The 27,226-nt window shown below is 43.9% G+C and overlaps 1 protein-coding gene across 1 annotated transcript; it reads right to left on the reverse strand.

The window, feature by feature from the left end:
- Positions 1-9,726: 9,726 nt before the first annotated feature.
- LOC308299013 (betaine--homocysteine S-methyltransferase 1) lies at positions 9,727-25,349 on the reverse strand. Its single transcript, XM_080742732.1, has 8 exons — positions 25,247-25,349; positions 23,071-23,203; positions 21,671-21,783; positions 18,246-18,437; positions 14,686-14,833; positions 12,406-12,588; positions 10,614-10,842; positions 9,727-10,145 (listed from the first exon to the last, which is right to left on the reverse strand). The coding sequence occupies exons 1-8, from the start codon at positions 25,268-25,270 to the stop codon at positions 9,965-9,967; spliced, it is 1,203 nt and encodes a 400-aa protein (XP_080598858.1). The 5' UTR covers positions 25,271-25,349; the 3' UTR covers positions 9,727-9,964.
- Positions 25,350-27,226: the final 1,877 nt, after the last annotated feature.

The following is a 27,226-nucleotide window of genomic DNA, read 5'->3' on the forward strand; positions in this document are numbered from 1 at the left end:
TAACACTAACATAATTACACTTCTCTGAATGAAAGCTGAGCTATCAATGAGACCCTCTTTAACTGGTGAATATTATTACTTTCTGCAGCAACTATTTATTTTAGAGACCAGGCTATGCACCTTACTTTAGAAATGTAGACCTTAGGTCTGAATGGAGAATGCAAACCACAAAGACCATGTAAAGTATGAGTCTGACACCTAGCTCTCACCAGGGGCTCGGGAGCGACGCCGCTTGACTTATTAGTACAAACCGTCCAGTGTGAACATCAGTTCATCCGGTTTAAGGGGTTTGGAGATTTGTACTTATATTCTGCCAAGCTCGCCCACCAACTCAGCACGCGCTGAGTTGGCTTCTGAGAAGGTGAAAAGACTTTTACCTAAGAAAACACTCTTGTTGATTCTTACCAAAAGCCTCACTCAGTCCCACAGCCAGGAGATGATTCGAGTGCCTGAAGGTGTTCAAAACCTTCCTCCCATAAGTGCAGCCTTCCCCGTAGGGAAGGAGAGAAAGTCAGACCTTAAAAAGTTGTAAACTCTTAAAAAATGAGTTCAGACAGACACCAGATAAAAGTGAATAATAAAAAGCTTTACTGGTAAAAACAGTTACAAAATATAAAACCACCAATACAGTAATTGGCAATGAAATAATGAAGAAGTACAATATAAGTACTTGACTAAAAACAGAGAATCTAACATAGTCAAAGTCTCTCTAAGTACAGGAACAAGTGGTGCAGAAATTGCACTAAGTACAAAAAGGTCCATCCCCGACCCCTAACGGGCCGGGGATAGCTGCAACAACTCAACACACTCTCTAAAAAACACCAAGAACAACTCAGACTAAACAGGAGACACGAAGCAGCCTCCTTTATACAGAACTCCGTCGTGTCACAGTGACGTGATTTACACACACAGAACTTTAGTTTAGCACACACATACTGACACTCGCTTGCGCACGTACATGCACTAACACGCACATCTTTGAAAAATCAGACATTCAAGGTCAGGCTAGGACTCCCCTATTCATGCGAGACTGGGGAGTGTCCGCTCTTGCATCAGAAGTCTTCTGGGAAACACGCTCTTCCCAGGATGTCTTATCTCATGTTGACGGATAGGAGATAACAACACGGACCAAATGCTAGGGAATCTCCCAGCACGGGCTGGCACCTCAGTCCAAGATTTGTGTTCCCAGACAGAGAAAAGATAACAGCTCGTTAGCGTTGGCCAGCTGCATTTGATGAGTCATCTCCAGTCCAAGGCCATCTTGGAGCTGGATGCCTCTCTCTCTCCACTCAGCAGACACAGTGCACAGGGTTCCAAAAGACAGGGTGCCATACACCTGGGGTCACAGGCGGGACCCCTAACAGTAAGTTACTCTATTCTAACAGACTGGGCATCCACAGTACCAGTCTCTATAGTAAGTTACTCTATTCTAACAGACTGGGCATCCACAGTACCAGTCTCTATAGTAAGTTACTCTATACTAACAGACTGGGCATCACAGTACCAGTCTCTATAGTAAGTTACTCTATACTAACAGACTGGGCATCCACAGTGCCAGTCTCTATAGTAAGTTACTCTATACTAACAGACTGGGCATCACAGTGCCAGTCTCTATAGTAAGTTACTCTATTCTAACAGACTGGGCATCCACAGTACCAGTCTCTATAGTAAGTTACTCTATACTAACAGACTGGGCATCACAGTACCAGTCTCTATAGTAAGTTACTCTATTCTAACAGACAGTCTCTATAGTAAGTTACTCTATTCTAACAGACTGGGCATCCACAGTACCAGTCTCTATAGTAAGTTACTCTATTCTAACAGACTGGGCATCCACAGTACCAGTCTCTATAGTAAGTTACTATACTAACAGACTGGGCATCCACAGTACCAGTCTCTATAGTAAGTTACTCTATTCTAACAGACTGGGCATCCACAGTGCCAGTCTCTATAGTAAGTTACTCTATTCTAACAGACTGGGCATCCACAGTGCCAGTCTCTATAGTAAGTTACTATACTAACAAGACTGGGCATCCACAGTGCCAGTCTCTATAGTAAGTTACTCTATTCTAACAGACTGGGCATCCACAGTACCAGTCTCTATAGTAAGTTACTCTATACTAACAGACTGGGCATCCACAGTGCCAGTCTCTATAGTAAGTTACTATACTAACAGACTGGGCATCCACAGTACCAGTCTCTATAGTAAGTTACTCTATACTAACAGACTGGGCATCCATAGTGCCAGTCTCTATAGTAAGTTACTATACTAACAGACTGGGCATCACAGTACCAGTCTCTATAGTAAGTTACTATACTAACAGACTGGGCATCCACAGTACCAGTCTCTATAGTAAGTTACTCTATACTAACAGACTGGGCATCACAGTGCCAGTCTCTATAGTAAGTTACTCTATACTAACAGAGTGGGCATCCACAGTGCCAGTCTCTATAGTAAGTTACTCTATACTAACAGACTGGGCATCCACAATACCAGTCTCTATAGTAAGTTACTCTATACTAACAGACTGGGCATCACAGTGCCAGTCTCTATAGTAAGTTATTACTCTATACTAACAGAGTGGGCATCACAGTGCCAGTCTCTATAGTAAGTTACTCTATTCTAACAGACTGGGCATCATAGTGCCAGTCTCTATAGTAAGTTACTCTATACTAACAGACTGGGCATCACAGTGCCAGTCTCTATAGTAAGTTACTCTATACTAACAGACTGGGCATCCACAGTGCCAGTCTCTATAGTAAGTTACTCTATTCTAACAGACTGGGCATCACAGTGCCAGTCTCTATAGTAAGTTACTCTATACTAACAGACTGGGCATCACCATGCCAGTATCTATAGTAAGTTACTCTATACTAACAGACTGGGCATCCCAGTCTCTATAGTAAGTTACTCTATTCTAACAGACTGGGCATCACAGTGCCAGTCTCTATAGTAAGTTACTCTATACTAACAGACTGGGCATCCACAGTACCAGTATCTATAGTAAGTTACTCTATACTAACAGACTGGGCATCCACAGTGCCAGTCTCTATAGTAAGTTACTCTATTCTAACAGACTGGGCATCCACAGTGCCAGTCTCTATAGTAAGTTACTCTATTCTAACAGACTGGGCATCCATAGTGCCAGTCTCTATAGTAAGTTACTCTATTCTAACAGACTGGGCATCCATAGTGCCAGTCTCTATAGTAAGTTACTCTACTAAAGCAGAACACACACCAGCTGCGGATAGGCTGCACACATCACCTGGAAATAGAACAGTGGCGTATCATAGTGGCGGGCGAGGTGTGAATCTGCGCCTGTGTGCGATTGACTCCACCGCTGTGGGTAGGTTCATTGACAATGTCTGCAGCCGGTGTGTGTTCCCCTTAACAGGCTGGGCATCCAGAGTGCCAGTCTCTTACAATTTAGAACTGTACAGGCGTCAGTTGAATGCTCCACTGAATATAAAACATGTCGAGGAGTAATACATCGTAAGGAATGTGGTTAGTGAGGTGAAATCATGTGGAAGGCATTGAACATATGATTTGAAAACTACAGTACAGTAGGCTACATGCTAAAAGAATGCATACATCCCAGTTACTCCCAAATGCTTGTGGTTATCTTGTCAAACGTGATTTATTCCTTAACAAGTAGGCTAAATGTAACATGTCTGGAAAATATAGGCAAGCATCAAACAAATAAATTAAAGATAAACAAGATTTTTCAGAAATAGTGAAAAACTACTTTACTTCTCTGCTTCACGCAAGTCTGAAATAGGACATTTATTTATACAATAACATAAAAAGAATACATATAGAATGTCAAGGTTTCTGGCTGACAGCAAACCTATTATCATCATCATATCAATCTGAACACATGCTGCTCCACAGCAATGTTGTTTCAGTACTTCATAACGGCCACCAGATGTCACTCACGCCTCACGAATAGAAGTTTTTCTTTCCACAAGCACATGTGGAAGTCTGGGAAATGTTCATAACCAGAATTCAGTCACACTGTCATACAAAACAGTAGTATAATTTACTCAGTGGAGGAAAGAATACTCACATATTTTACTTACTATTTGCATAAAAAATTACCAAAAGTAAAAGTAGGCTACTCATTATGAGGAATTTCATATAAAATGTAATAAATGTGTAGAAATCCTTTGAAAATAGCAGATGTACAAGCTCACAATGAATCGCAATGTGACGCATTGTGAGCTTGTACACCACTGGATACTACATGATGCGACCCCCCCCACCCCCCCGACGCGTTGTGAGCTTGTAGATCTGTTATTTTCAGCACCAAGTGTAAAATCAGTAATTACGATGCCAACAAGGCCTGCCAAAATACATTTCAGTTGACTAAATCAACTGTAGATTTAGTCGGCTAAAAACATATGATATTTAGTCGACTAAAATTTTACTAAAACTAAAACTTTCAGGTGACTAAATTATGACTAAAATTGAATGACATTTTATTCAAAAGACTTTGACTAAAACTAAATCAAAATGTGCTGTCAAAAACAACACTGCCGTGTCCTCCAATGACCTGCCTGCGTGGCAGGGGCCCTCTGTGCCCTCGTCAGCCGTGTCCGTAGACGACCCATGCACCAGAGCCCTCGTCAGTTGTTGCTGATGACCTGCTGACGCCCCCCACCAGATGTCCTAGCAGCTGTCTCTCTACTGACAGTCACCCTCAATCAGTGTCCCCTGCTGACCCACACCACCCATGAACTTTCTGAACTGCCACTGGTTGTCCCTGCTGAACCTAACCCGCGCTCCATATCCGTTAGACCCTGGGTCCAGATCCAAGTCGCCAGGCCTTGATGGGTCATTACTCCAGCTGCTGGACCCCGGGCCAATGGACTCTATTCACGCCCCGCCCACTCAGCAAATTTCTCAGCAACTTCCTGATGCTTTGAAGGGGGAAACCCTACTAAAAGCTCATAGAGTTAACACAGAAATCGCAAATGTAATGCAATTTCCAATTTTACTTAGTAAAGTATAAAATATGGCTAGCATGATCAAGAACACAAGATAGTAAAAGGCACAAAGCATTATAATTTACTTTACCGTTCGAAAAATAATGATTTGTTGGCTTTAAGTCCAGCGATTTCTGTGTTAACTCTATGGGCTTTTAGCAGGGTTTCCCCTTCAAAGCACCAGGAAGTTGCTGAGAAGTTTGCTGAGTGGGCTGGGCGTGAATTAGAGTCCATTGCACTTGGGGTGAAGTGTTCTGTCACTCTGAGCAAAAGAGGACAGAATGTGCCACAGAGGCACAAAAATCCAGGTTCAGGCACTCAGGTGGATTCAGAAACAAGAGGCCTTTATTTTGGCAAAGTTGGGGTGCCTGCTGGCCTACTGGTCCAGGCATATACCACATAGGCATTGATGCCTGACGGCGTCACCGCTTCGATTCCCGATCCGGACGACCTTTGCCACATGTCACTCCACGTCTCTCATCCTATTTCCTGTCCGTCTACTGTCCTTTCCAATAAAGCCCCCCCCCCCCCCCCCCCAATCTTTATATGGGCAAAGTTCTGTCACTCTGTTTTGAAGGTGCATGTACTTTTGCGTGCGTGCATGTGTGCGGTTGCGTGTGTGTGTGTGTGTGTTTGAATGCCTGTGTGCTTGTTTCATGATCTTTCTCTCCCTCTCCCTCCTCACTCTGTCTCTCTGTACTTGGGTCACTTAATTTCCCCCATACTTTTCCATCCTACACTGTCCTGCCCAGATGGGCCAGTCCTGCAGTATCGTTCCTATTTTTTTGCCAAGTTGAGCTGCCTAGTGCAATGTGTTGCTCTGCCCTCTACCAGTCCAGTGCTCTTGTCCTGTTTGTTGTGTTCTGCCCTGTCCCTGCCCGTTCTGTCCTATTCCCTGGTGTAGCGACCCAGTCCTCCTCCCACCCTGTTCCATGTTCTGATCAAGGCTTTGACTTGTTTGGATATATTTGTTGGTCATTAAACACTTTGATTTCTACCGTTTCATATGTGTTTGTGTCTAGTTGCTCACTCATCGTTTAACACTCAATTTATCTCCCACCTGTCTCTCTCTTTCTCCCCCATTCTCTCTCTCCTCTCCTCTCCTCTCCCTCCCCCCCTTTCCTCCCCCCTCTCTCTCTCCAGGACCAGGAACAGGTGGAGACCTCAGCGGCTCAGCTTGTGTCTGTCACTCACTGTGGCTTCTGTTCAGCTGCACCGTCTGCCTGTTCTTCAAGTGTTCATACTGACCTCCTCCTGCATAGAAGAACCACTAGTGAACAAAGAACCTTTCAGACCTTAAGGTTCTTGGAAGAACCATTTATTTGAATGGTTCCATAAACCACTTAAACCCTGTTAACCGGTATGTATATTATAGGGTTGTATTTGTTCTGCCTCTGCTTTTCAATATTGACCCTTCTGGCCAGTAATTGTTTATTGCCGGGGGGATGTGCTTTATTCTGGCTTCTGGTCGGACAGAATTAAACAAAGACTACTATTCACAGAGGTGGAGCCTCCCCAGTGGAAGGAGTTCTCCTGAGTTTTATAAATCATCCTGGATCAGGAGCGATCAGCGAGGAACGTTTGTGAAGTCCTCCTGGCTCCACTCTGAGTGGAGCTAACAACTAAGACTTGTTTGACAGTGAATAGCAAGATGATCGCAAGATGGAATCGACTTAGATTAGATTATCAACAATGTATAGGTAATGGATCGCACACAAACTCTGACAGGTTACAAATGACAGGTTAATTTGGTTCCATTTGTACACTGACACTGCCAGAGTTACAGACTTGTATGGGTCAATTTATACCCCCATAAAGGAACCCACAGAGTCCCTGGAATCCACTTTGAGAACCACTGTTTTAGAGGATGCTGTGACAGGTGCCCAGGTGGACATCATCACAGCTGTGAGAGGATGACAACCCGCACCTGGATGGTGATTGCGCATCACTGATAAGTGTGATGTGATGGTGGAAGCTGAGATGCCAGCTCAGCCACTAATTCAACAAATACAGATGCTGTCATTAATGAGGGGTCAGTAAAATGTTCCGTTCATTTATAATGAACCATTAAAAGGACAATTTCAGCAATCTTTCTTAATCGAAAATAGCTGATCTACAAGCTCATGTGTCGTGAGCGAATGTCTGCTTATTATGGTTGTCGGAGACCCCTGTTACTGAACAGAAACTATATCAGATTCCTATCAGAATACAGATCTATTTAATACTTATTTTAAGAATAAAACACAGTGTTTAAAGCTCTCTTTGTGTTTGACATTAATGATGTACAAAGCAATGTCTCTACACTTGCAGCGTGTAGATCCGCTAGTTGTGGTACCTTTGAAACATTGTAAAAGTGAGAACTGAGTGTGTGTGGGATTTATACGTATTGACCCAATTAAAAGTATTGACAATGGCTGTATAATTACAATCAATACAGGAACATGCTTTTTGACCATTGGACCTTTAAACTGTTTATTTAACAGATTTAGCACAGAGGTTGTACCTTTACTAAGGTTTGTGCTATAGAGGGTATGCACGTCCACCGGGACCCGCCCCCCTAATCTAGACTGAGTGGCAAAACATTGAGCAGCATGGAGCATTGGAGTTTGGAAGTGCTAGTTGCAAACCACTCCACGGCCCTGCATACCACCTGTTTCTAAAATGCAGGAGGCAGCAGGATGTTGTGTTGTTGAAAACGAGTGCTTCCAAACTCTGACACTTGGAAAAAAAAACAGACAGAAAGTAGCTCATAACATGCATATGGTGGATTTTTATGAAACAAAAACTTTGAAGATAGAAAGAGGATAATTCAAGCTTTCAGTACAGCCCCAATGTTGGTGAGTTTAACTTTGTTTAATACAATCAGAAAGGACTTTTCTGTTTGGATGTCTGGGCTGTCAATGGCAGAAAGTAGTTTTTTGCCACTCAATAGGCGTTCCCACATAACTTCCAGCAACAGTGATGTCATGCGCATACCCTCTATTCTATTGGGCTCTGTCTCCCGGATGTACCCCCTCCACTTCTACATTTGGGCACTCAGAATTATTCAGTGCCCAAATGCGGAGGTGCTGCCATTACCAGCAGTTGCTGGCCTGCAGTTCCAGCTGTTGGCCAGTAGGGCAGGGCGGCTTCACAGTTTCCCAGCCGTTCTAGGGGCTTGCTTTAGCCCTTTATACTGTACTGTACATCAGGGGCGTCACTAGGGGTAGGAAAGTGGGACTGAGTTACCAGGGCCCAAGGTGGAGGGGCCCTAGTAACTTTAGCTATTGAAAAATAGCAGATATACAAGCTCACAGCGCGGCACCGAGTGCCGCGCTGCGAGCTTGTAGATCTGCTATTTTTGAAAAGTCGTGAAAATGTGTGCAAATCTTTGAATATATGCATTTTTTAAGTGAACATTTGTAACTCAAATTTTGCTTCTGGGGGGTCCCTGGAACGAAATATTTTGAGATGGGGGTCCGTGGCCAAATAAATATCATTTTGAGGGTCCTTCACATGAAAAGGTTTGAGAACCACTGACATAGTAGTCTCTCAAGAACAGACTGACTGAGCTCCAGTTAAGTGAAAAGGACCTCTTCTTTGACGATGGCTGGCCAGATTGCTGACATTGATACATAGGTTTTCTCCAAAAATCTTAGAAGGATTCAAAAGACACTTATAGAATCGGGTCAAAATTCTAATTTTCACGATTTTTCATGTATATCTGCTATTTTTTTTATATTTAAAGCATAAAATATTGCATCATAATGTGTTCAGGCCTAAATGGGTTGTACTGTACATTCCAGCCATTTGGAAACGCTTTTGAGATTTTCAAGTGGGCCCAGAAAAGGTTGAGAACCACCAACTATAAGAGTGAACCGTGTTCATTTAGACAATAACATCAGACAAATGAATCAGAACTGAGGAACTTTATTGTCAGTATGTACCACTGTACCTGTACCACACGCACACAGTACAGAACATTACGTTGCACTTGCAATGACAACGAAGGAATTGAATATTTGGCACTTGGAGTGTTACAATAAGGCGTTGGAGTGTCACAATAAGCTCCTAGACTCCTACAGACAACAAAGACATCAGCTTTGGTTTGTGAACATTAAGGGAATGTCGGAGACATAGCATATACAGTATATATATGTCATTAAATCAATATGTCAATCACCAGTTTGTATTAATCACTTAAACCCTACATAGTTTCTTCCCCAGGGGTCTAAACTAGGCCTTCTACTTTTTTGCTGGAAATAGACGATCTACGAGCTTACGACTTGAGCTTATAGACTGGCTATTTTCTGTAATTCGCTAATGTTCGCCATGGAATCGTGACGCTTGGGTGGTTAACAGATGTGAATGACATCCTATTGACCTAATCTCCAAATATTAAAATATTAATTTGATACAAACATCATAGGGACATACACACCAACCAACACTTGCCCGACTGAAGTTTCATTTAAAAAAAAAAGGCTCTACCTCCATTTGGTTTAAAAGTTACAACCTGAGCAAAAAGAAAAGTTACACCTCGCTACAGTTACAAACTCTATAGTTTTACTTTGACACTTTAGATCTTTTCTTTTTTCTGTAACAGTTGTGACTCATTTTGAAACTATAAGCCATTCAGTATCTGCTGTATTGGTTCCATGCTCTTTTTTCATGTGAGCAATGTGATTGACTACATATATAGTCACTGTCGGGCAGAAACCTCGTATCTCCAAGTTTCACATTTGTACGTTTTGTCGTAAAGTAAAGCCCTCCTTCATCATACAAGACTGTCAACAAAACTAGTGAAAATAGCCGATCTACAAGCACACAACGCCTCGCGTCGTAGATCGGCTATTTTCACTCGTTTAAGTCGTTTTAAAAATAACCCAAAAAAGTAAGGTTTTGGACATACAAGCCCGACAACGCCGATTTTATTCCACGGGTCTAAACCTTACTACTCCCAGCCATCAGGGTCCCCCCCCACACCCAGGAGAAGTGCTCATTGGCCGCCCTTGGCCTTCTGGAAGAGGGGCTTCAGCTGGTCCTGGGTGGTGGCCTCCTTCTGCTGCATCAGGTAGTCGTGACCCTTGGTGACGCCCCAGCCGTCGGGGGTGGCCATGGAGGGACACAGGGGACGTCCCGACGCCGGCTTCAGCTTCTCCCAGTAGTCACGACGGGCCCTGCACACAAGGGCAACATGGAGGGATTGATTGTGAATGTGATGTAACATCTGTAAGACATTACAAGCTCGGACAACGATCCACAAATCCTTGACTCTTCTCCCTTTCCTAAAACACCCTTGACAACACTCCACACGTCCCAGACTGCTCTCCCTTTGCTAAAATACCCTGGGCAATGCTCTACGTGTCTAAAACATCATGGACAACGCTCCACACGTCCTAGACTCTTCTCCCTTCCCTAAAACACCCCGGACAACGCTCCACACATCCCAGACTCTTCTCCCTTCCCTTAAACACCCTGGACAACGCACTCTACTCTAGAACTCTCTCTAGAACTCTCTACTGCAGTCAAAACTGCAGTCCCACTCCACAGTCTGAAGACTCACCTCTTCAGACGCCACTCTCCACCCAGTCTCTCTCCTTAATATATCCCTTCTTCGTCACCATTGCAAAATAAAAATCTTTTACCTGGCTCTAACCCATGGCTTGGTGTGCATCTCCAGGCCGGCTCCCCAGTCCCCGTGCTTCTCGGAGGCGGCGGGGAGGAAGCCCCTCTCGGGCGCCAGCTCCTCGGCCACGGCGCGGATGTGGTAGGGCTCGAAGCCACAGCAGCCGCCGATGTAGCGGATCCCCGCCGCGTAGGCCTCGCGCGCGTACCTGTGCATGTCCCACCTGGTCAGGATCCTGGGCTCCAGAGCTGTAAGAGAGGAAGACACAGGACCAAAAATGTGTTTTAGTTTTAAGTCGTTGGTCTTTTGAATGAGATTTAGTTTTAGTCTTATTTCAGTCATCTGAAAGGTTTTCGTTTTAGTCAAGTTTTAGTCGACTAAATATTGTTTTTAGTCGAGTAAATGTGCAGTTGATTTTGTCGCTTTAAATACTTCAGTCTATATCAATAGTGTAATGTCTAGTATTAAAATGTTATCGTCTTTTTTATTTCCAATGTATTTGTACTTGCTAAGGATAGTATACAGTAAGTATGAGTATAACTAAATGCCTTTGAAATTAAATCTAATTTTACTTTTCAGGATTCCAATTCAAAATTAGTGAAGAATTATTCAGGATTCCAATTCAAAAATAGACGATCTACAAGCTGAAAACGCATCGAAGTGCAACACATTTTCAGCTTGTAGATCGGCTATTTTTGTTACTTTTGTGTGTCATAGAATGACGAAGAATGTGTAAATATAGTGGCCCTCTGGAGTGAGTGTGGAAATATAGTGGTCCTCTGGAGTGAGTGTGGAAATATAGTGGCCCTCTGGAGTGAGTGTGGAAATATAGTGGCCCTCTGGAGTGAGTGTGGAAATAAAGTGGTCCTCTGGAGTGAGTGTGGAAATATAGTGGCCCTCTGGAGTGAGTGTGTAAATATAGTGGCCCTCTGGAGTGAGTGTGGAAATATAGTGGTCCTCTGGAGTGAGTGTGGAAATATAGTGGCCCTCTGGAGTGAGTGTGGAAATATAGTGGCCCTCTGGAGTGAGTGTGGAAATAAAGTGGTCCTCTGGAGTGAGTGTGGAAATATAGTGGCCCTCTGGAGTGAGTGTGGAAATATAGTGGTCCTCTGGAGTGAGTGTGGAAATATAGTGGCCCTCTGGAGTGAGTGTGTAAATATAGTGGCCCTCTAGAGTGAGTGTGAAATATAGTGGCCCTCTAGAGTGAGTGTGGAAATATTGTGGCCCTCTAGAGTGAGTGTGAAATATAGTGGCCCTCTCGAGTGAGTGTGGAAATATAGTGGCCCTCTGGAGTTAGTGTGGAAATATAGTGGTCCTCTGGAGTTAGTGTGTAAATATAGTGGTCCTCTGGAGTTAGTGTGTAAATATAGTGGCCCTCTAGAGTGAGTGTGTAAATATAGTGGCCCTCTAGAGTGAGTGTGGAAATATAGTGGCCCTCTAGAGTTAGTGTGTAAATATAGTGGCCCTCTAGAGTGAGTGTGAAATATAGTGGCCCTCTAGAGTGAGTGTGGAAATATAGTGGCCCTCTAGAGTGAATGTGTAAATATAGTGGCCCTCTAGAGTGAGTGTGTAAATATAGTGGTCCTCTAGAGTGAGTGTGTAAATATAGTGGCCCTCTAGAGTGAATGTGGAAATATAGTGGCCCTCTGGAGTGAGTGTGTAAATATAGTGGCCCTCTAGAGTGAGTGTGGAAATATAGTGGCCCTCTGGAGTGAGTGTGTAAATATAGTGGCCCTCTAGAGTGAGTGTGGAAATATAGTGGCCCTCTCCATCATCACAGTTTCCCAGCCCTGTTGTACTACTGTACGTACAGAAGGGGAACTCGGGCAGGTCGATGAAGCCCTGGCAGTTGCAGTCGGGGGTGTGGTAGGCCAGCGGTTGGATCATGTAGTGGGCCTTCAGTCCAGCCTTCTCCACCCCTTCCTTCATCAGCTTCACCGTCTGCACGCACGTCATGGGGTCAAAGTGGCAGTTCACCCCCACGATCTGGGCACCTGCACACCGGGAGACAGAGAGAGGGATGTGTGAGAAGTCTGACCGACGCCCTAAAATGTGGAGGTACGTACATGCACAAAGTGCCTGCATACGTAAAGGTTTGTCACGCGAAGGTAGTGGAAATGTTGTAGATATGTTTGCTAAACTACATCTAAACGGCTAGGCTAAAACTGGGTTATAGAGTAACTGGTCTAAAAGTGAACCTTTTTTAGACGGCTACACTTAGATTAGATGTTGATTCGCAGTACATATAGCCATTAAAATAATTGTTTCAACATCTAATCTAAGCTTAGCCGTCCAAAAATACGTTCACTTTTAGACCTGTGTGTGTGTGGGTGTGTGCGTGTTATCCCTGTACCCCTGTACCCTGTACTGATGCCAATTAATTATTTTTAAGATAACATAAAATTACAAATAACATTATGTGACATCAACAGCATTACAATTAAGACATGTGAAATAGTTGCATTTATTTTTTTGGGTTTTATGCTGTGACCATAACATTTCAGTATTAAGTCCAGTTTCTCCACTATCTCAAGTAGGCCTAACCCCCGGTAGTACCTCTGTGCACCCCTAGGGGTCCCCATCCCCCCATTTGAGGAGAACCACTGGTATTTCCAACTGAACATTTTCTGTTTATTGAGAGGGTTGATCAAAAGCTGAAGGTCACCACAAGTTGAAACAATCTTTAAAGGTGATTGGATATTATATATGTTAAAATAAGTGATAAATAGTTCTTTATTGTGAGAATAATCACTGTGCGTGTGTCAGGGGCCGTCGCTGTTGTGGACAGTTTTGTCAAAATGCCATTTTTGCCACAGACACACAAAATGAGTGGATATTACCAGAAACACATAAAGAGTTAGCCCATTTGGTTCCATTTGTACACTCTCAGAGTTATGGGGTTCCTTGCAAATTAAACATTTGAGAACCACTAGTAGTTGGACTCCTGATGTGCCACAGTGTAGTGCAGGGTTCCCCAATAGGCGGCCCGCGTGGCATTTGCGGCCCGCGGGGGGCTACTGTCTGGCCCACACCAACCCCAGTAATAATGGTGGTATAAGAGCAGCAACAACACTAGTATATCGTCGTTGTCGGGTGGAAATCTCGTATCTCCAAATGTGTACGTTCTTTCGCAAATCATACAAGGCCGTCGCACAAAAGTAGTGAAAACAGCAGATCTACAAGCACACAACGCCTCGGACCGCGAGGTGTTGTGTGCTTGTAGATCGGCAGTTTTCACTAGTTTAAATCATTTTCTAAATGATAAATTGAAAACGAACGGTTTTGGACACCCGACAACGACGACAACTGTCGCTGCATGGAGTAGTGGGAACGCCACCGTCGCCCCCTGCAATGTTGTGGCCCTAGGCTTGGTACCCTAGACATAATTCGGCCCCTGGGGAAAACTAATTGGGGAACCCTGGTGTAGTTAGTGCATAGTAAATAAGTGTCATACATATTCTGAAGAAAACCTGGAGACTTGACATTTGGTAACTGGGTCTTATTGTGACCGTAGTTCGCAATACGACAGCGTGTCACAGCTTGTCCGTATGTGTGTAACTCTGTCTGTCACGCCTGACACCTCTGGTTCTATGGGTGTGTCGCTCTGACATCATGCTCTGACGTCACTGTGATGTCAGGGGAACCACTCTGAACAGAATGGGTTTGTCGCTCTGACATCATGCTCTGACGTCACTGTGATGTTACACTAACAGAATCCCTTTTATGCCCATAAATGGAGTTCCCTGATGTCATCAATATTATAAGCCCATATCTAATAGGACTTCTTATGGGAATGCCAATACTGTATATGGAGGCCACATCAGCCACATACCACACTAACAGAATCCATATGGCCAAGCCAGATGGCCAAGACAGCCCATATCTGTGTGGCTGGTTCAACAGACAGGGATCTCCATGTATGGGCATAAAAGGGTATGATGTCAGATGTCATAGACGTCATAGGACTTTCACATAACGAATAACTGAGTAGGCCTAAGCATGTTTGGGCTCTCACAGCATATCTCCATATACAGTACATGTGTGTGTGTGTGTGTGTGTGTGCGTGTGTGCGTGTGTGTGCATGTATGTACCAGCTTGGACCAGCCTGACAGCACAGTCTCCAGGGCTCACTCCGTTCAGGTCTCCCTGAGGTCCGATGCACAGCGTGGCCGCAACGGGCTTCCCTGTGGTCTTCAGGACCTGCACCGCCCATTCTGCCTCCTCCACATGCTCAAAGTACTGCGCACGCACGCACGCACGCACGCACGCACACACACACACACACACACACACACACACACACACACACACACACACACACACACACACACACACACACACACACACACACACACACACACACACACACACACACACACACACACACACACACACACACACACACACACACACACACACACACACACACACACACACACCAGGTTCCCCAGGTAAAAACAATCAAACAAGGCTCATAAAACAAGCACATTTTCTGAACTTCATGAAACAGTGAAAGTGGATGTTGTGATTGGATCCATAAGGTCGCAAGTTACTATGAAAAGCTCCACCGGCTGTCAGTCAGCCCCTTCGTCTGTCCGTCACGTCTCGTCACACTTTTGGCCCTACTCTTATCTCTGGCACCGGTGCCCCTATCCATTACAAACCTTGCACGCTCACTCCTTGGCTGGCAAACCACAACCTCCACCACTGATTTCTCACATGCCCCTCTTCTAGCGCCACCATGAGGTTGCCGACCTGACAGTCGCTTATATCCCAATTGGGGAGTCTTACTGGTTTCAAATGGTATTACCAAGGGCAAGCATATGAATAGAAACTGGATTTTTTCCTTGGTGGATGGATGGGTGGATGGGTGGATGGTGTCATTAGATACTCTACATAATTATGTCATCACGCAATGACATCACAACATTGTCATCACAGCCAATGTAACCGCCCTTTAAAAGTGAATGTCCAATTAACAAAAAAATGTAATTCAAGAACTTATTCCAACTATTTCAAATTTAACAACTTCTCCTGTAAATGTGTTGCACTGATTCGCGGTGGTGCTGCTGTTTGAAATGATTCACTGGACGATACATCTGAAAGGAGGACATAAGGATTACTACCATGCTGCTGTGGTAGTCGGACACAAGCTGTACTCATTTGGAGGAGTCAACAACTACGAGAACAACAGGGATCAGATTGGAGTCCACATCTTCAACACAGTGTCTTTGCGTTGGAGGAAGTTGCCCCCAGTGACAAATGGAAGAGGACAAAGTCCCATTGAGGTTCCCTCCGGGCGCCACGGCCACTCGGCTGTGCTGATAGAACAGATTGCCTACATCTGGGGAGGAAGACATCCTTACTGCAATGTGCTTTATGCCTTTGATGTCGACACCCACAGCTGGTTCAAACCCAATATTTCTGGGACTGTTCCAGGAGCAAGGAGCCACCACTCAGCCTGTGTCCTGGAGAAGGTCATGTATGTGTATGGAGGATGCACTAATAATGGAGATACTAATGACATCTATAAGTTGGACACCACCATGATGGTCTGGTCTGTAATTAACACCAGAGGAACTGCACCACCTGCTTCATCAAATCACTCTGCCAACGTCATCGGGACAAAGATGTTTGTATTTGGGGGCTCGGGGAGCATCAGAGTGTTTGACACAGAGACCAACTGCTGGCTGAGCAAGCCTTCTGCACAGCTTCTTCTAGAAAGATGTTTCAGCCATTCAGCCTTTGCCTACAATGGAGAGCTGTACATATTTGGTGGCTGCTGGAACGGAAGGTTCTTCAATGAACTGTGGAAATTCAGTCCAGAGACCTTTTCCTGGAAGCAGGTTGAGACCAAAGGGAAACACCCCTGTGTGCTTTATGGGATGTGCTGTCGCATGGTGGGAGATCGTATTATCATCCATGGAGGACGAAAGGGATACGCGCTCACTTCTGATGACCTGTACATCCTAGACTTAAATCCCAGCCTGAAGACGTTATGCAAGCTAGCAGTCATCCAGCATGGTCTGGAGCAGTCTGAACTCCCACATAACATCAGGTGGGAACTGGCAGCCATGACTACCAACAGCAACAATGAAAACTATGACATACTGTAGCCCACACACATCCAAGCATAGAAGATGGTTAAGAGATGATGATGAAGAAGAAGAAGAAGAAGAGGGAGGTGATGATGAAGAAAAAGGTGATGACTTTCAGGAGAATATGCAGATGAAGAATAGACAAAAAAGATACAGAATATCTTTGTTGATAGTGAGATTTGAACTCACAACCCGACATGTAGTGAGGGAGTAACACTGCTGTTAAATTCATCACTAAACCAGATGCCATAGTTATGACATCACTCATCTCCATATTTGGGCACAGACAACCAGACAGGCCGACATAAATACAGATTTAGCTCCGTAAGAGACTAGCCGTCCATAAGAAGATCTGTCTGTCTGATTGTCCAGAGTTAATCTCACAAACCACAGTAATTTTTTTTTTCTTCTTTTTTTTCTTTTTTTATATATAACATTCATTGACTCACTGGATGCCATCAAAGCGTTTGGCAAGTGACTCTTTGATGTCCCTTGAGGAAATGTACTGTATGCCCTGATATAAAATGACATGACCCTCCGTCTGAATGGGGTTTAGGGAATCAATGACCTTCCCCAAGCCATTATAAAAATAATCTCCCCTATAGAAATAACAACATATAATCTATGTTCAGAAAGAAGATAGCAGGGGCACTATACTGGTATCCCTCAAACCACCGGTGCTCATGAAAGGGAATACAATGAGCAAAAGAGGACAGAATGTGCCACAGAGGCACACAAATCCAGGTCCAGGCACTCTGGTGGATTCAGAAATAAAAGGCCTTTATTTGGGCAATTCACCCGAGTGTTCTTTTGCTCCATGTTGTTGTTATGTTGATGTTATTTGATCTATGTCATAGATAGATTGCCTTTGTCAGGTATAGAAACCTTGTATCTCCAAGTTTAAATGTTTTTTTTTTCTCCCTTATTTTTTTTCTTTTTTAAATGAAAGCCCTACTTCAGGGTCTTCAACGTTTTCAGGCTAAGGACCCCTTGTTTGAGAGAGAGGCGAAGCAGGGACCCCCACGACCTTTTCATAGATTCCATATAGTTTCATCGTTTGACAGCACAATCATCAGTGTGTTTTGGATTCATGTCAATTTGTGTTTTCAGATATTTAACCACTTGTGCTGTCATTACTTAATAAACTTGACATTTTACTCTGTACTTAGTCATCTCTTTTTCCCCTCTACACCAAACCTCTTTGCCGAAAATAGCCGATCTACAAGCTCACAACGCCTCGCAGCGCGAGGCGTTGTGAGCTTGTAGATCTGCTATTTTTTTGGCTACATTTCTCAGAATATGGACACTAGGGTTCAAGTTTTTAATATTAAAATTGGATTGGAAGATTTGGAGGACCCCCTGTAGTAACTCTGAGGACCCCCTAGGGGACCGGACCCCCTGTTGAAGACCCCTGCCCTACTTCATCATACAAGAGTGTTGCTCAAAAGTAGTGAAAATAGCCCATCTATGTGTAGATGGGCTATTTTCGACTATTTTCACTGATGATGTCCACCAGACAACATCGATATGTACTGTATATAACAATACTGTACCTCTGCGATCAAGAAGTCGACGTTCTTCTGCACGAACACGTCCAGCTGCTTCTTGAAGATGGCCTTGACCTCGTCCTCGCTCTTACAGGACAGGTAGGAGGGGGTCTGGGACACGCCCCCGGCCACCAGCCCGTCCCCTTCCTCCGCCACCTCCCTGGCCAGGTCACACGCCGCCTCGTTGATCTGCTTGCCCTGGAACATGTGTGATTTCAGCCATTAATAATACTTAATAATGCCCTGGAACATGTGTGATTTCAGCCATTAATAATAATTAATAATGCCCTGGAACATGTGTGATTTCAGCCATTAATAATAATTAATAATGCCCTGGAACATGTGTGATTTCAGCCATTAACACATTCCAGGCCACCCCAGAAATGACTGTGCCCTTATTCTGCAAGGAATATTCTGTTACTTAAAGGAGAAGTTCCCCCAAAATGACTTTTTTTCTATTGATTACTCATGCCATGGAGAGTAGAGTTCAATAAAGAAAATTGTTTTTTGTCACAAAGACAAAAAATTGATTTGAGTAAATTTGAACCCGTTTCGAAACGGGTCTCCATCCGGAATCAATGGGGGCAAATTTATTGTTATCACATTTTTGTCTTAGGAATGCGACAAAAAACTAAAAATATTATTGAACTCTAGTCTCCATGGCATGAGTAATCAATAGAAAAAAAGTCATTTTGGGGGTGAACTACTCCTTTAAGGAATATATTTACAGTGATTTGACTGCATTGATTTTTGGAGCCGTGGGCGGAGCCCATGGTCTCCCTCTGAGTGGCAATGTGTGTCCTGTCTCACCAGTGAGAACTGTCCCGTTGAGTTCGAACAGTACCTTTTATGACCACACATGTTAAGGGAGGGGCGCTGTTTTCAGGCCAGGCACACACACGCACACACACACACAGGGGGGAACACATAGAATCAAAAACATAGATCTGGAAGTGCTCAATTTCACGGCTCCACTTCGAACCAAGGTTTGATTTTTACTACACCGCCAGAGAACGCCAACTACATGTCTATCATTATACTGAAGAGGCCTCAGGGTTTCTGATATACGGACGTAATAGGCTCAATCTCCCCATTCACTTGGGTTAGCGAAAATTAGCGCAAACATCGTCGCAGTGTGCCGATCCGCGTGCGCGATCGGTGCATGCTCTCTACGCACACTCCCAAATAACCTTTTACTGAATGAAAATACGACCTAGAGTCTGTAGTCTGTAGAACCAACCATGTGCTGTGAGACCCTGTCCATGCGACTCAGGGCCCATCTGCCTCGGCTTCAATTAGTAAATGGGATGGGATGGGATGGGATTTCTAGTTACTTTGTAGATTTGTATCATTAAAACACTCTAACCACTTCAGCCCTATATACATTGTGGCCATTTGACAATAGCAGATTTCAATCACATTGCGTCAAGATGCGAAGCATTGTGTGCTTGTAGATGGGTTATTTTCAAAAGATGTTTCATACATTTTGAGTAATGCAACATTCTGCACAATGTTTACCTTTGGTGCTTTAAGTATATTTTGATACTTTTGTACTTTTACTCCAGTACATTTTGAAAATGTGACTTTTCTACACTGCAGTATTGATACTTTTACTTAACTTTACGACTTTTCACCGCTTTTCATATAATTGGTCCTCACTAATGATCATGATAAAATGCAACAAAAACAATCTCATAGTGTCTCATAGGAGGGCTGTGGGCAGTTCAGAGGACCAATTATATGAAGATAGGTTGAAAAGTGGTGAAGTCCTCCTTTAAATAAAGACATTTAGTACTTTTTCCACCACTGGAATCTTGCAGCCATGGTTAACTCTTCTAAGTGTTGGCAGGAGACGCTCTGGGTGGGTCAGAGAGTTCAACACATGTGTTCTAAACGCTAGGAGGAGGATGTGCTCTCCTGTTGCCAAGAGTGGGAGAGCTGAATGAATGGCATGCGCGAAGGTCACACACACACACACACACACACACACACACACACACACACACACACACACACACACACTCACACACACACACACACACACACACACACACACACACACACACACACACACACACACACACACACACACACACACTCTCTCACACACACACCACATAAGATCCCCCCCCCCTATTCATCCCGCAACAGCTGTGGAAGATAACCATTTGTAGCTGCAGGGCAGAAACCTCGCCTCTCCTGCTTTGATTTTAAATTAATGTTTCTCATGGTAGGGCCTACGTCTGTGCACGTAAAAGTAGCAAAAATAGCCTACAACTGTCAAAGCTCACAACCAGTGTTGCATTGCTGATTCAGTGTTTTGGAATGCGGTTTTAATGACGTCACGCACACGTCACTTAACACCTACTTTACAAGAGTTAACAGGTCAGACTGGTGTATTGATATGCATCCAGGCTCGTCCCTTCGTTAAATCATCCTGTTGTGACACTAAAGTGTTTGTAAACGTTGTGGAGGGGTGAACTTGGGTTGTTTGGCATCGATGCATGTCCGTGCGCGTGAAAGGTGTGACACTGCTTAGAAAAGATACAGGACAGCATCTGCAAGCATGATCAGACCAATGCACCACTGCAGACAAAGCATCACGCTGTGACGCATTGTAAGCTAGTAGATCGGCTATTTTGAAAACTTTTGAAAGTGAAAGTGTTATTGTGTTTCTTTTTTAGATGTTGTTTACACTGTTATAATGTTCTTATTCTGATCATAAGACCCCATTACTGAATGTTAATGCTCCAGGATTTCTTCAGAATTTGTTTCTGACACTTATTTAGCCATTTAGCCTACGAAACTATGGTATATTAGGAGTGCAACTACAGTACTAGTGGTTCTCAAATGTTTTATTTGCAGTGGAACCAAATGGACCTTTACGGGTCCATTTGGTTCCATGTGAACCTCAACCCTCACAGATTTACAGACCTGTTATGGTCATTCAGGTGAACCCTGAATGACCCCTGACCCCTCTCTCTACTCACGGTGAATCGTGGAGCGTTGCCTCTGTTCTCCAGCTTGTCATCGCTGGCGTAGAAGGTGAACGTCTTTTGAAAGTGAAAGTGTTATTGTGTTGAACGTCTTTTGAAAGTGAAAGTGTTATTGTGTTTCTTTTTTAGATGTTGTTTACACTGTTATAATGTTCTTATTCTGATCATAAGACCCCATTACTGAATGTTAATGCTCCAGGATTTCTTCAGAATTTGTTTCTGACACTTATTTAGCCATTTAGCCTACGAAACTATGGTATATTAGGAGTGCAACTACAGTACTAGTGGTTCTCAAATGTTTTATTTGCAGTGGAACCAAATGGACCTTTACGGGTCCATTTGGTTCCATGTGAACCTCAACCCTCACAGATTTACAGACCTGTTATGGTCATTCAGGTGAACCCTGAATGACCCCTGACCCCTCTCTCTACTCACGGTGAATCGTGGAGCGTTGCCTCTGTTCTCCAGCTTGTCATCGCTGGCGTAGAAGGTGAACGTCTGCATGACGTTGGCTCCGGCCCGCAGGAACTCACGGTGCAGCTGACGAACTGAAACAAGCAGACATTTAGGCCTAGAATGATTGAATGCTTTAACCAGTGAAAAATAGCAGATATACAAGCTCACAGCGCGGCACCGAGTGTCGCGCTGCGAGCTTGTAGATCTGCTATTTTTGAAAAAGTCGTGAAAATGCATGCACATCTTTGAGTACACTTTATGTATTTTCAAAGCGAACGTTTGTAACTCAAAGTTTGCTTCTGGGGGGTCCCTGGAACTAGATATTTTGAGATGGGGGTCCGTGGCCAAATACATTTCATTTTGGGGGTCCTTCACATGAAAAGGTTTGAGAACCACTGATATAGTAGTCTATCAGACTACTAACTGAGCTCCAGTTAAGTGAAAAGGACCTTTTCTTTGACGATGGCTGGCCAGATTGCTGACATAGAAGAAACATAGGTTTTTCAAAAAATCTTAGAAGGATTCAAAAGACACGTATAGAATCGGGTCAAAATTCTAATTTTCACGATTTGTCAAAAATAGCAGATCTACAAGCTCGCAGCGCGGCACTCGGTGCCGCGCTGTGAGCTTGTATATCTGCTATTTTTCAATAGTTAAAGCATAAAATAATGATACACAATAATGTGTACCCGTTCTAAATGGGTTTTAACAGTTCATGTTAAATGCTCATGCATTGCTGCAGGAGAAGGTTTTACAGGTTTGCAGTGTGCACATTTAAATGTAACTCAGATAGAATGTATCCATTGTCACTACGCTCATGTTCAGCATATCTTGGTAAAAGTGGTCCTCACTAATGCTCAGAATAAGAAGACAGCATTTTTGTCCACTTACTCTGTGTCTCAGAGGAGGGCCGTGGACATTTCAGAAACCTGTCCACTCACTCTGTGTCTCATTGGTGGGCTGTGGACAGTTCAGAAACATGCCAACCAACACTACCAGTGATGGGGATTCCATTCAAAGAAATCACACCTAGTGTGATGTGAGCGGTGACATTTAGAGTTAATTTCATTAAGCGTCCTGTGAAGCTTGGCGAATGTGACCCTGGGCGTACAGCTAACTTTGAGCGCTTTGTGCAAAGATGTAGGCCAGATGTAGGCCAAGCTTCGCGCCCCGCAAGCGGACAAAGCCAGATGTTGGAGCTTCAGGGTTAGGGTATAACAACACTAACCAGCTTCAGGGTTAGGGTATATTAGGGTATATTAGGGTATAGGGTATATTAGGGTATATTAGGGTATAGGGTATACCAACACTCACCATCCTCAGGGTTAGGGTTAGGGTATATTAGGGTATATTAGGGTATAGGGTATAACAACACTCACCAGCCTCAGGGTACTCTGCAGCGGCCTCAGGGGTCCAGGGTCCTGCCTTCACGTAGCCTCTCTTCTCCAGAGCAAAGACGAAGCCTCCGTCCCCGATGACGATCTCGCCTGCGTCCAACCGCTCCAGAACATTCTGGATAAATACAAGAATATGTTAAAACAATGAATTGAATTTATTATGAACCTGCAGCTCCTGTCCGTGCATGTGTGTGTGAGTCACGCCTCATGTCACGCTCCATAGACAGCTGTCACATGTGGTCTATGGCGTCAGAGTCAGACATCTATGATGTCAGATGTCAGTCATCTCCATATTTGGGAAAATATGGCTTGATTTTGGCCCGATTTTGTCCAACTTAAACAACCAACCAGGTCTGTGCATCTTTGCACAGACTCTTTTTGCATTCTTGAGAGACTACTATGTCAGTGGTTCTCAAACTTTTTCATGTGAAGGACCCCCAAAATGATATGTATTTGCCCACGGAGCCGCATCTCAAAATATTTCCTTCCAGGGACCACCCAGAAGCAAAATTTGAGTTACAAACGTTCGCTTTGAAAATACATATATTCAAAGATTTGCACACATTTTCACGACTTTTTCAAAATTAGCAGATCTACAAGCTCGCAGCACGGCACTCGTGCAGCGCTGTGAGCTTGTATATCTGCTATTTTTTATATTTCACTGGTTAAGCATTCAATAATTCTAGCCCTAAATGGGTTAAATACGAATAGCAGGCTTTCCTCCAAGGTGGAAGGTCTGGTGATGCGAGTTTAGGGAATACATGCAGTGACAAACATCACCCTGCTCCCTGCTCGAGACGGGATGGCTTCCCTCCCCCAACCAACCACAGCCCATTGTGTTGCTGTAGAGTAGCAGTAGACGCCCCACAAAGCCGGGGGGATTTGAACCCCCAGACTATGTCTGCGGTGGTGGGAAACTACCACTGGTGGAAAGTAATAGATGAACTTGAGTACAATGTTGAGGTATTTGTACTTTACTTGAGTATTACCAATTTCCAATACTTTTACTTCTACTCCTACATCTCAGGGGCAAATATTGCACTTTTACTCCACTACATTTACAGTATGTGTACAACACAACCCTATACATTTACAGTATGTGTACACAACCCTATACATTTACAGTATGTGTACACAACCCTATACATCTACAAGCTCATAATGCGTTGCAATGCATTGTGAGCCTGTAGATCTGCTATTTTCAAAAGGGCTTTTTAGATTTTATAAATTTGAAAACTTTGTGAAATGGGAAAGTCTGCATAATGACTACTTTCTGCTTTTGGTACTTTTTGATGCCAATACTTTTGTACTTTTACTCATGTGATTTTTTAATTCCAAACTTTTACTTGTAACAGAGTATTTATACATGGCAGTATTGATACTTTTACTTATCAACAGTATTGATAAGTAAAAATTTTGAGGACTTTTCCCACCACTGCTCCTGCATCCGAACGCTTAACACATTCAGCAAAGTAACTTTTTATTAACACAACACATCTCAAAGCTTTTCATGTCAAATACCCCCAAATATGTAGGGCCACAGACCCCCATCTGACCCCCCCACCCCCCGAGTTGAAGTGAACTTGTAAGATCTGTTCTTTTTTGGACACTCCCTTGGGAAGCTGCAGAAATCCTTCTACGTGTATATTTTCTACTCTTTTGCAATGCAGTTCAACTTGCTTCTCACAGCATGAGCTTTGAGCGTGCAGACAGAAAGTCATTCAAATGACCCTGCATATATTTGCATATTTGTGACTTACATGCTCTCTCTCTCTCTCTATCTATAAATGGTAAATGGTGCATTTATATAGCGCTTTTTTATTCATACACCGATGGCGGAGGAAACCATCCAAGGCACCAACCTGCTCACCGGGAGCAACTAGGGGTTCAGAGTCTTGCTCAAGAACCCTTTGACACAAACTCTCGGGGAGCCCGGGATCGAACTGGGAACCTCGCAGTTCCCTTCCGGGCCGCTCTACCCCTGAGCCCCTATCTCTCTCTCTCTCTCTCTCTCTCTGGTATCTTATCTATCTATCTATCTATCTATCTATCTATCTATCTATCTATCTATCTATCTATCTACAATCATCATCACAGAGGCGCTGTCAGTGATAGTTTGTTTTAAATGCATGCAGACAAGCATGTAAACTTGGCTCACCCTCTTGGATCCTGCGGGTGCCATGGTCTCTGCAGAGCTTCTTGTCCGTGTCTTGAGAAGGCAGAAAGCAGCCTGTTCCTCCTGCCAGAGCAGAGCGGAGAGAATGGAGACTGAGGGGGTTGTTCACACACGTCCCAACGCTTTTATACTAGGAGGCTGCAGCACAGGGGTGTGGTCATGGAGGAAAGTAAAGGAAAAGTATTTTTACTCAAGTACTGATGCTACTACTTAGTACAATGTTGAGGGTTTTTCTTACTTGAGTGTATCAGTTTTTTTTGTACCATTAACTTTAACTCCACTACATGTTGGAGGCAAATAATGCACTTTTTACTCCACTGCAATCATTTGAAAACTTCGGTAACTGGTTATTTCTCCAGATTTAGCTCAATTGTTGTACTTTTGATATTCAAAAATAGCCGATCAACAAGCTCACAATGCATCGCAATGTGATGCACATTGCGCTGTGAGCTTGTAGATCTGCTTTCTTGTTCTGAGTACTTTTACTTTGGTACTTTACCTTAACATCCATGTGTAAACTCAGAGTTAAATTGACAATCATTTATTTATTTTGAAGCATCTATCAGACAGTTATATAATTATTAACACTTATGATTTCACTGTGTGCTTACCCAAGCGGTGCATAATTTCAGAGTCGAGTGCACACACATGTTGAAACCTGAAAAACCTGTTCTGTTTGTGTGGTTAAATGAGCTTCCTTTCCTTTGGGTTTTGCAACATTGCTGCTGCAAGTTTCCTGCAAGTTCACTGCCACTCAGATTGTTATGTTATTTTTGGAAAGGAGTTTGACCCTAAAAATACTTTTAATTTAAACAACTGACAACATGGTAACACATCTGTTTAGCATGCATACTGTGACATCAGAGCACTTGCAACATTTCAATTCAATTCACTTTCGAAGGAATCGATTCTGAAACGGTCCTGTGATAGATTTACCAGACAACTTAGAGAGAGGGGGCCAGGGACACACACACAGACAGACAGACAGACAGACAGACAGACAGACAGACAGACACACCTTGCAGTATGTCTAATCCTGCATGTATCCAGGCACGTGCACATGCCTGATGTCTGATGGCACACATTGATGATGTCTATGTGTGCACACCCTGCCCCTGCCATTTTATCCATCAGTAAAACCCTCTCCGGACCATGAATGCAGTTTTTGCCATGGTGAAAGAAATGCAAATGCCCCTCTTTCCATACCATACGTGAAGGTAGCATTCAAGAGAATTGCCTTGTCCAAACCCTCCCGAACTTGAATGCAGCATCTTATGTTGAAAGAATTGCCCTCTCTGTAGAAATCCATGCCGTTAACGCCACAACTCCAGTATTCACTTGATTATGCTAAGCATTGAAATAGCTGACCTCCAAGCGCAATTAATGCAGCGCGACACGCTGTGAGCTTGGAGGTCTGCCCCCTCTAACATTCTCTGCACATCCAGTGTAACACTGTGTCTCAGACAGTAAAACTCCCTGATGGTCTGGGGTCTCAGGCCATTCCAGCGCTGTTGGGCCTTTACTCTGAAGTCCTTCTGGTACTGTTTAACTGGTTCCTACCTGCTGGTTCTGGGCCCCAAACCTGTATGACCCTGGCTTTGAGGGGGGGGGGGGGGGGGGGGGGGGTCTCTTTGGTTTTTGCAGGCCGCTTCTTCTCACCTGACAGGGGGAGTTTCCCCGGTTGGACACAGCAAGTGGAAGGAACACAATGTTGCAACCAGTTCCTTTCCCCTCCATCAGGCGCCCTGACTGGCCAGGAGGAGGCAGTATAGAGACCAGGGTTACTGCATGTTTCTTTGTGAGGGTCCAGGGCTTCCCAAACTTTTTGTCTCAGGGCACCCCATAAATATTTGTTTAAATCCGAGGCACCCCTACATTATAATTTTCACCCCCAGCACCTTATATGAATAGCATATTGTCATTGTCTGGTGGAAACCTTGCATGTCCAAAACCTTCCTTTTT

This window comes from Nannobrachium achirus, assembly GCF_963921795.1.
Source record: "Nannobrachium achirus genome assembly, chromosome: 15".
NCBI lineage: Eukaryota > Metazoa > Chordata > Actinopteri > Myctophiformes > Myctophidae > Nannobrachium > Nannobrachium achirus.

What these genes read in the sequence shown, in the direction of transcription:
- LOC308299013 (XM_080742732.1), bottom strand. Translation starts at nt 25,270, where the DNA reads ATGGCACCCGCAGGATCCAAGAGG. An exon ending in CACCCGCAGGATCCAAGAGG is followed by an intron (nt 23,204 to 25,246) that starts GTGAGCCAAGTT and finishes GTATTTATCCAG; the next exon opens with AATGTTCTGGAGCGGTTGGA. An exon ending in GCAACGCTCCACGATTCACC is followed by an intron (nt 18,438 to 21,670) that starts GTGAGTAGAGAG and finishes CACATGTTCCAG; the next exon opens with GGCAAGCAGATCAACGAGGC.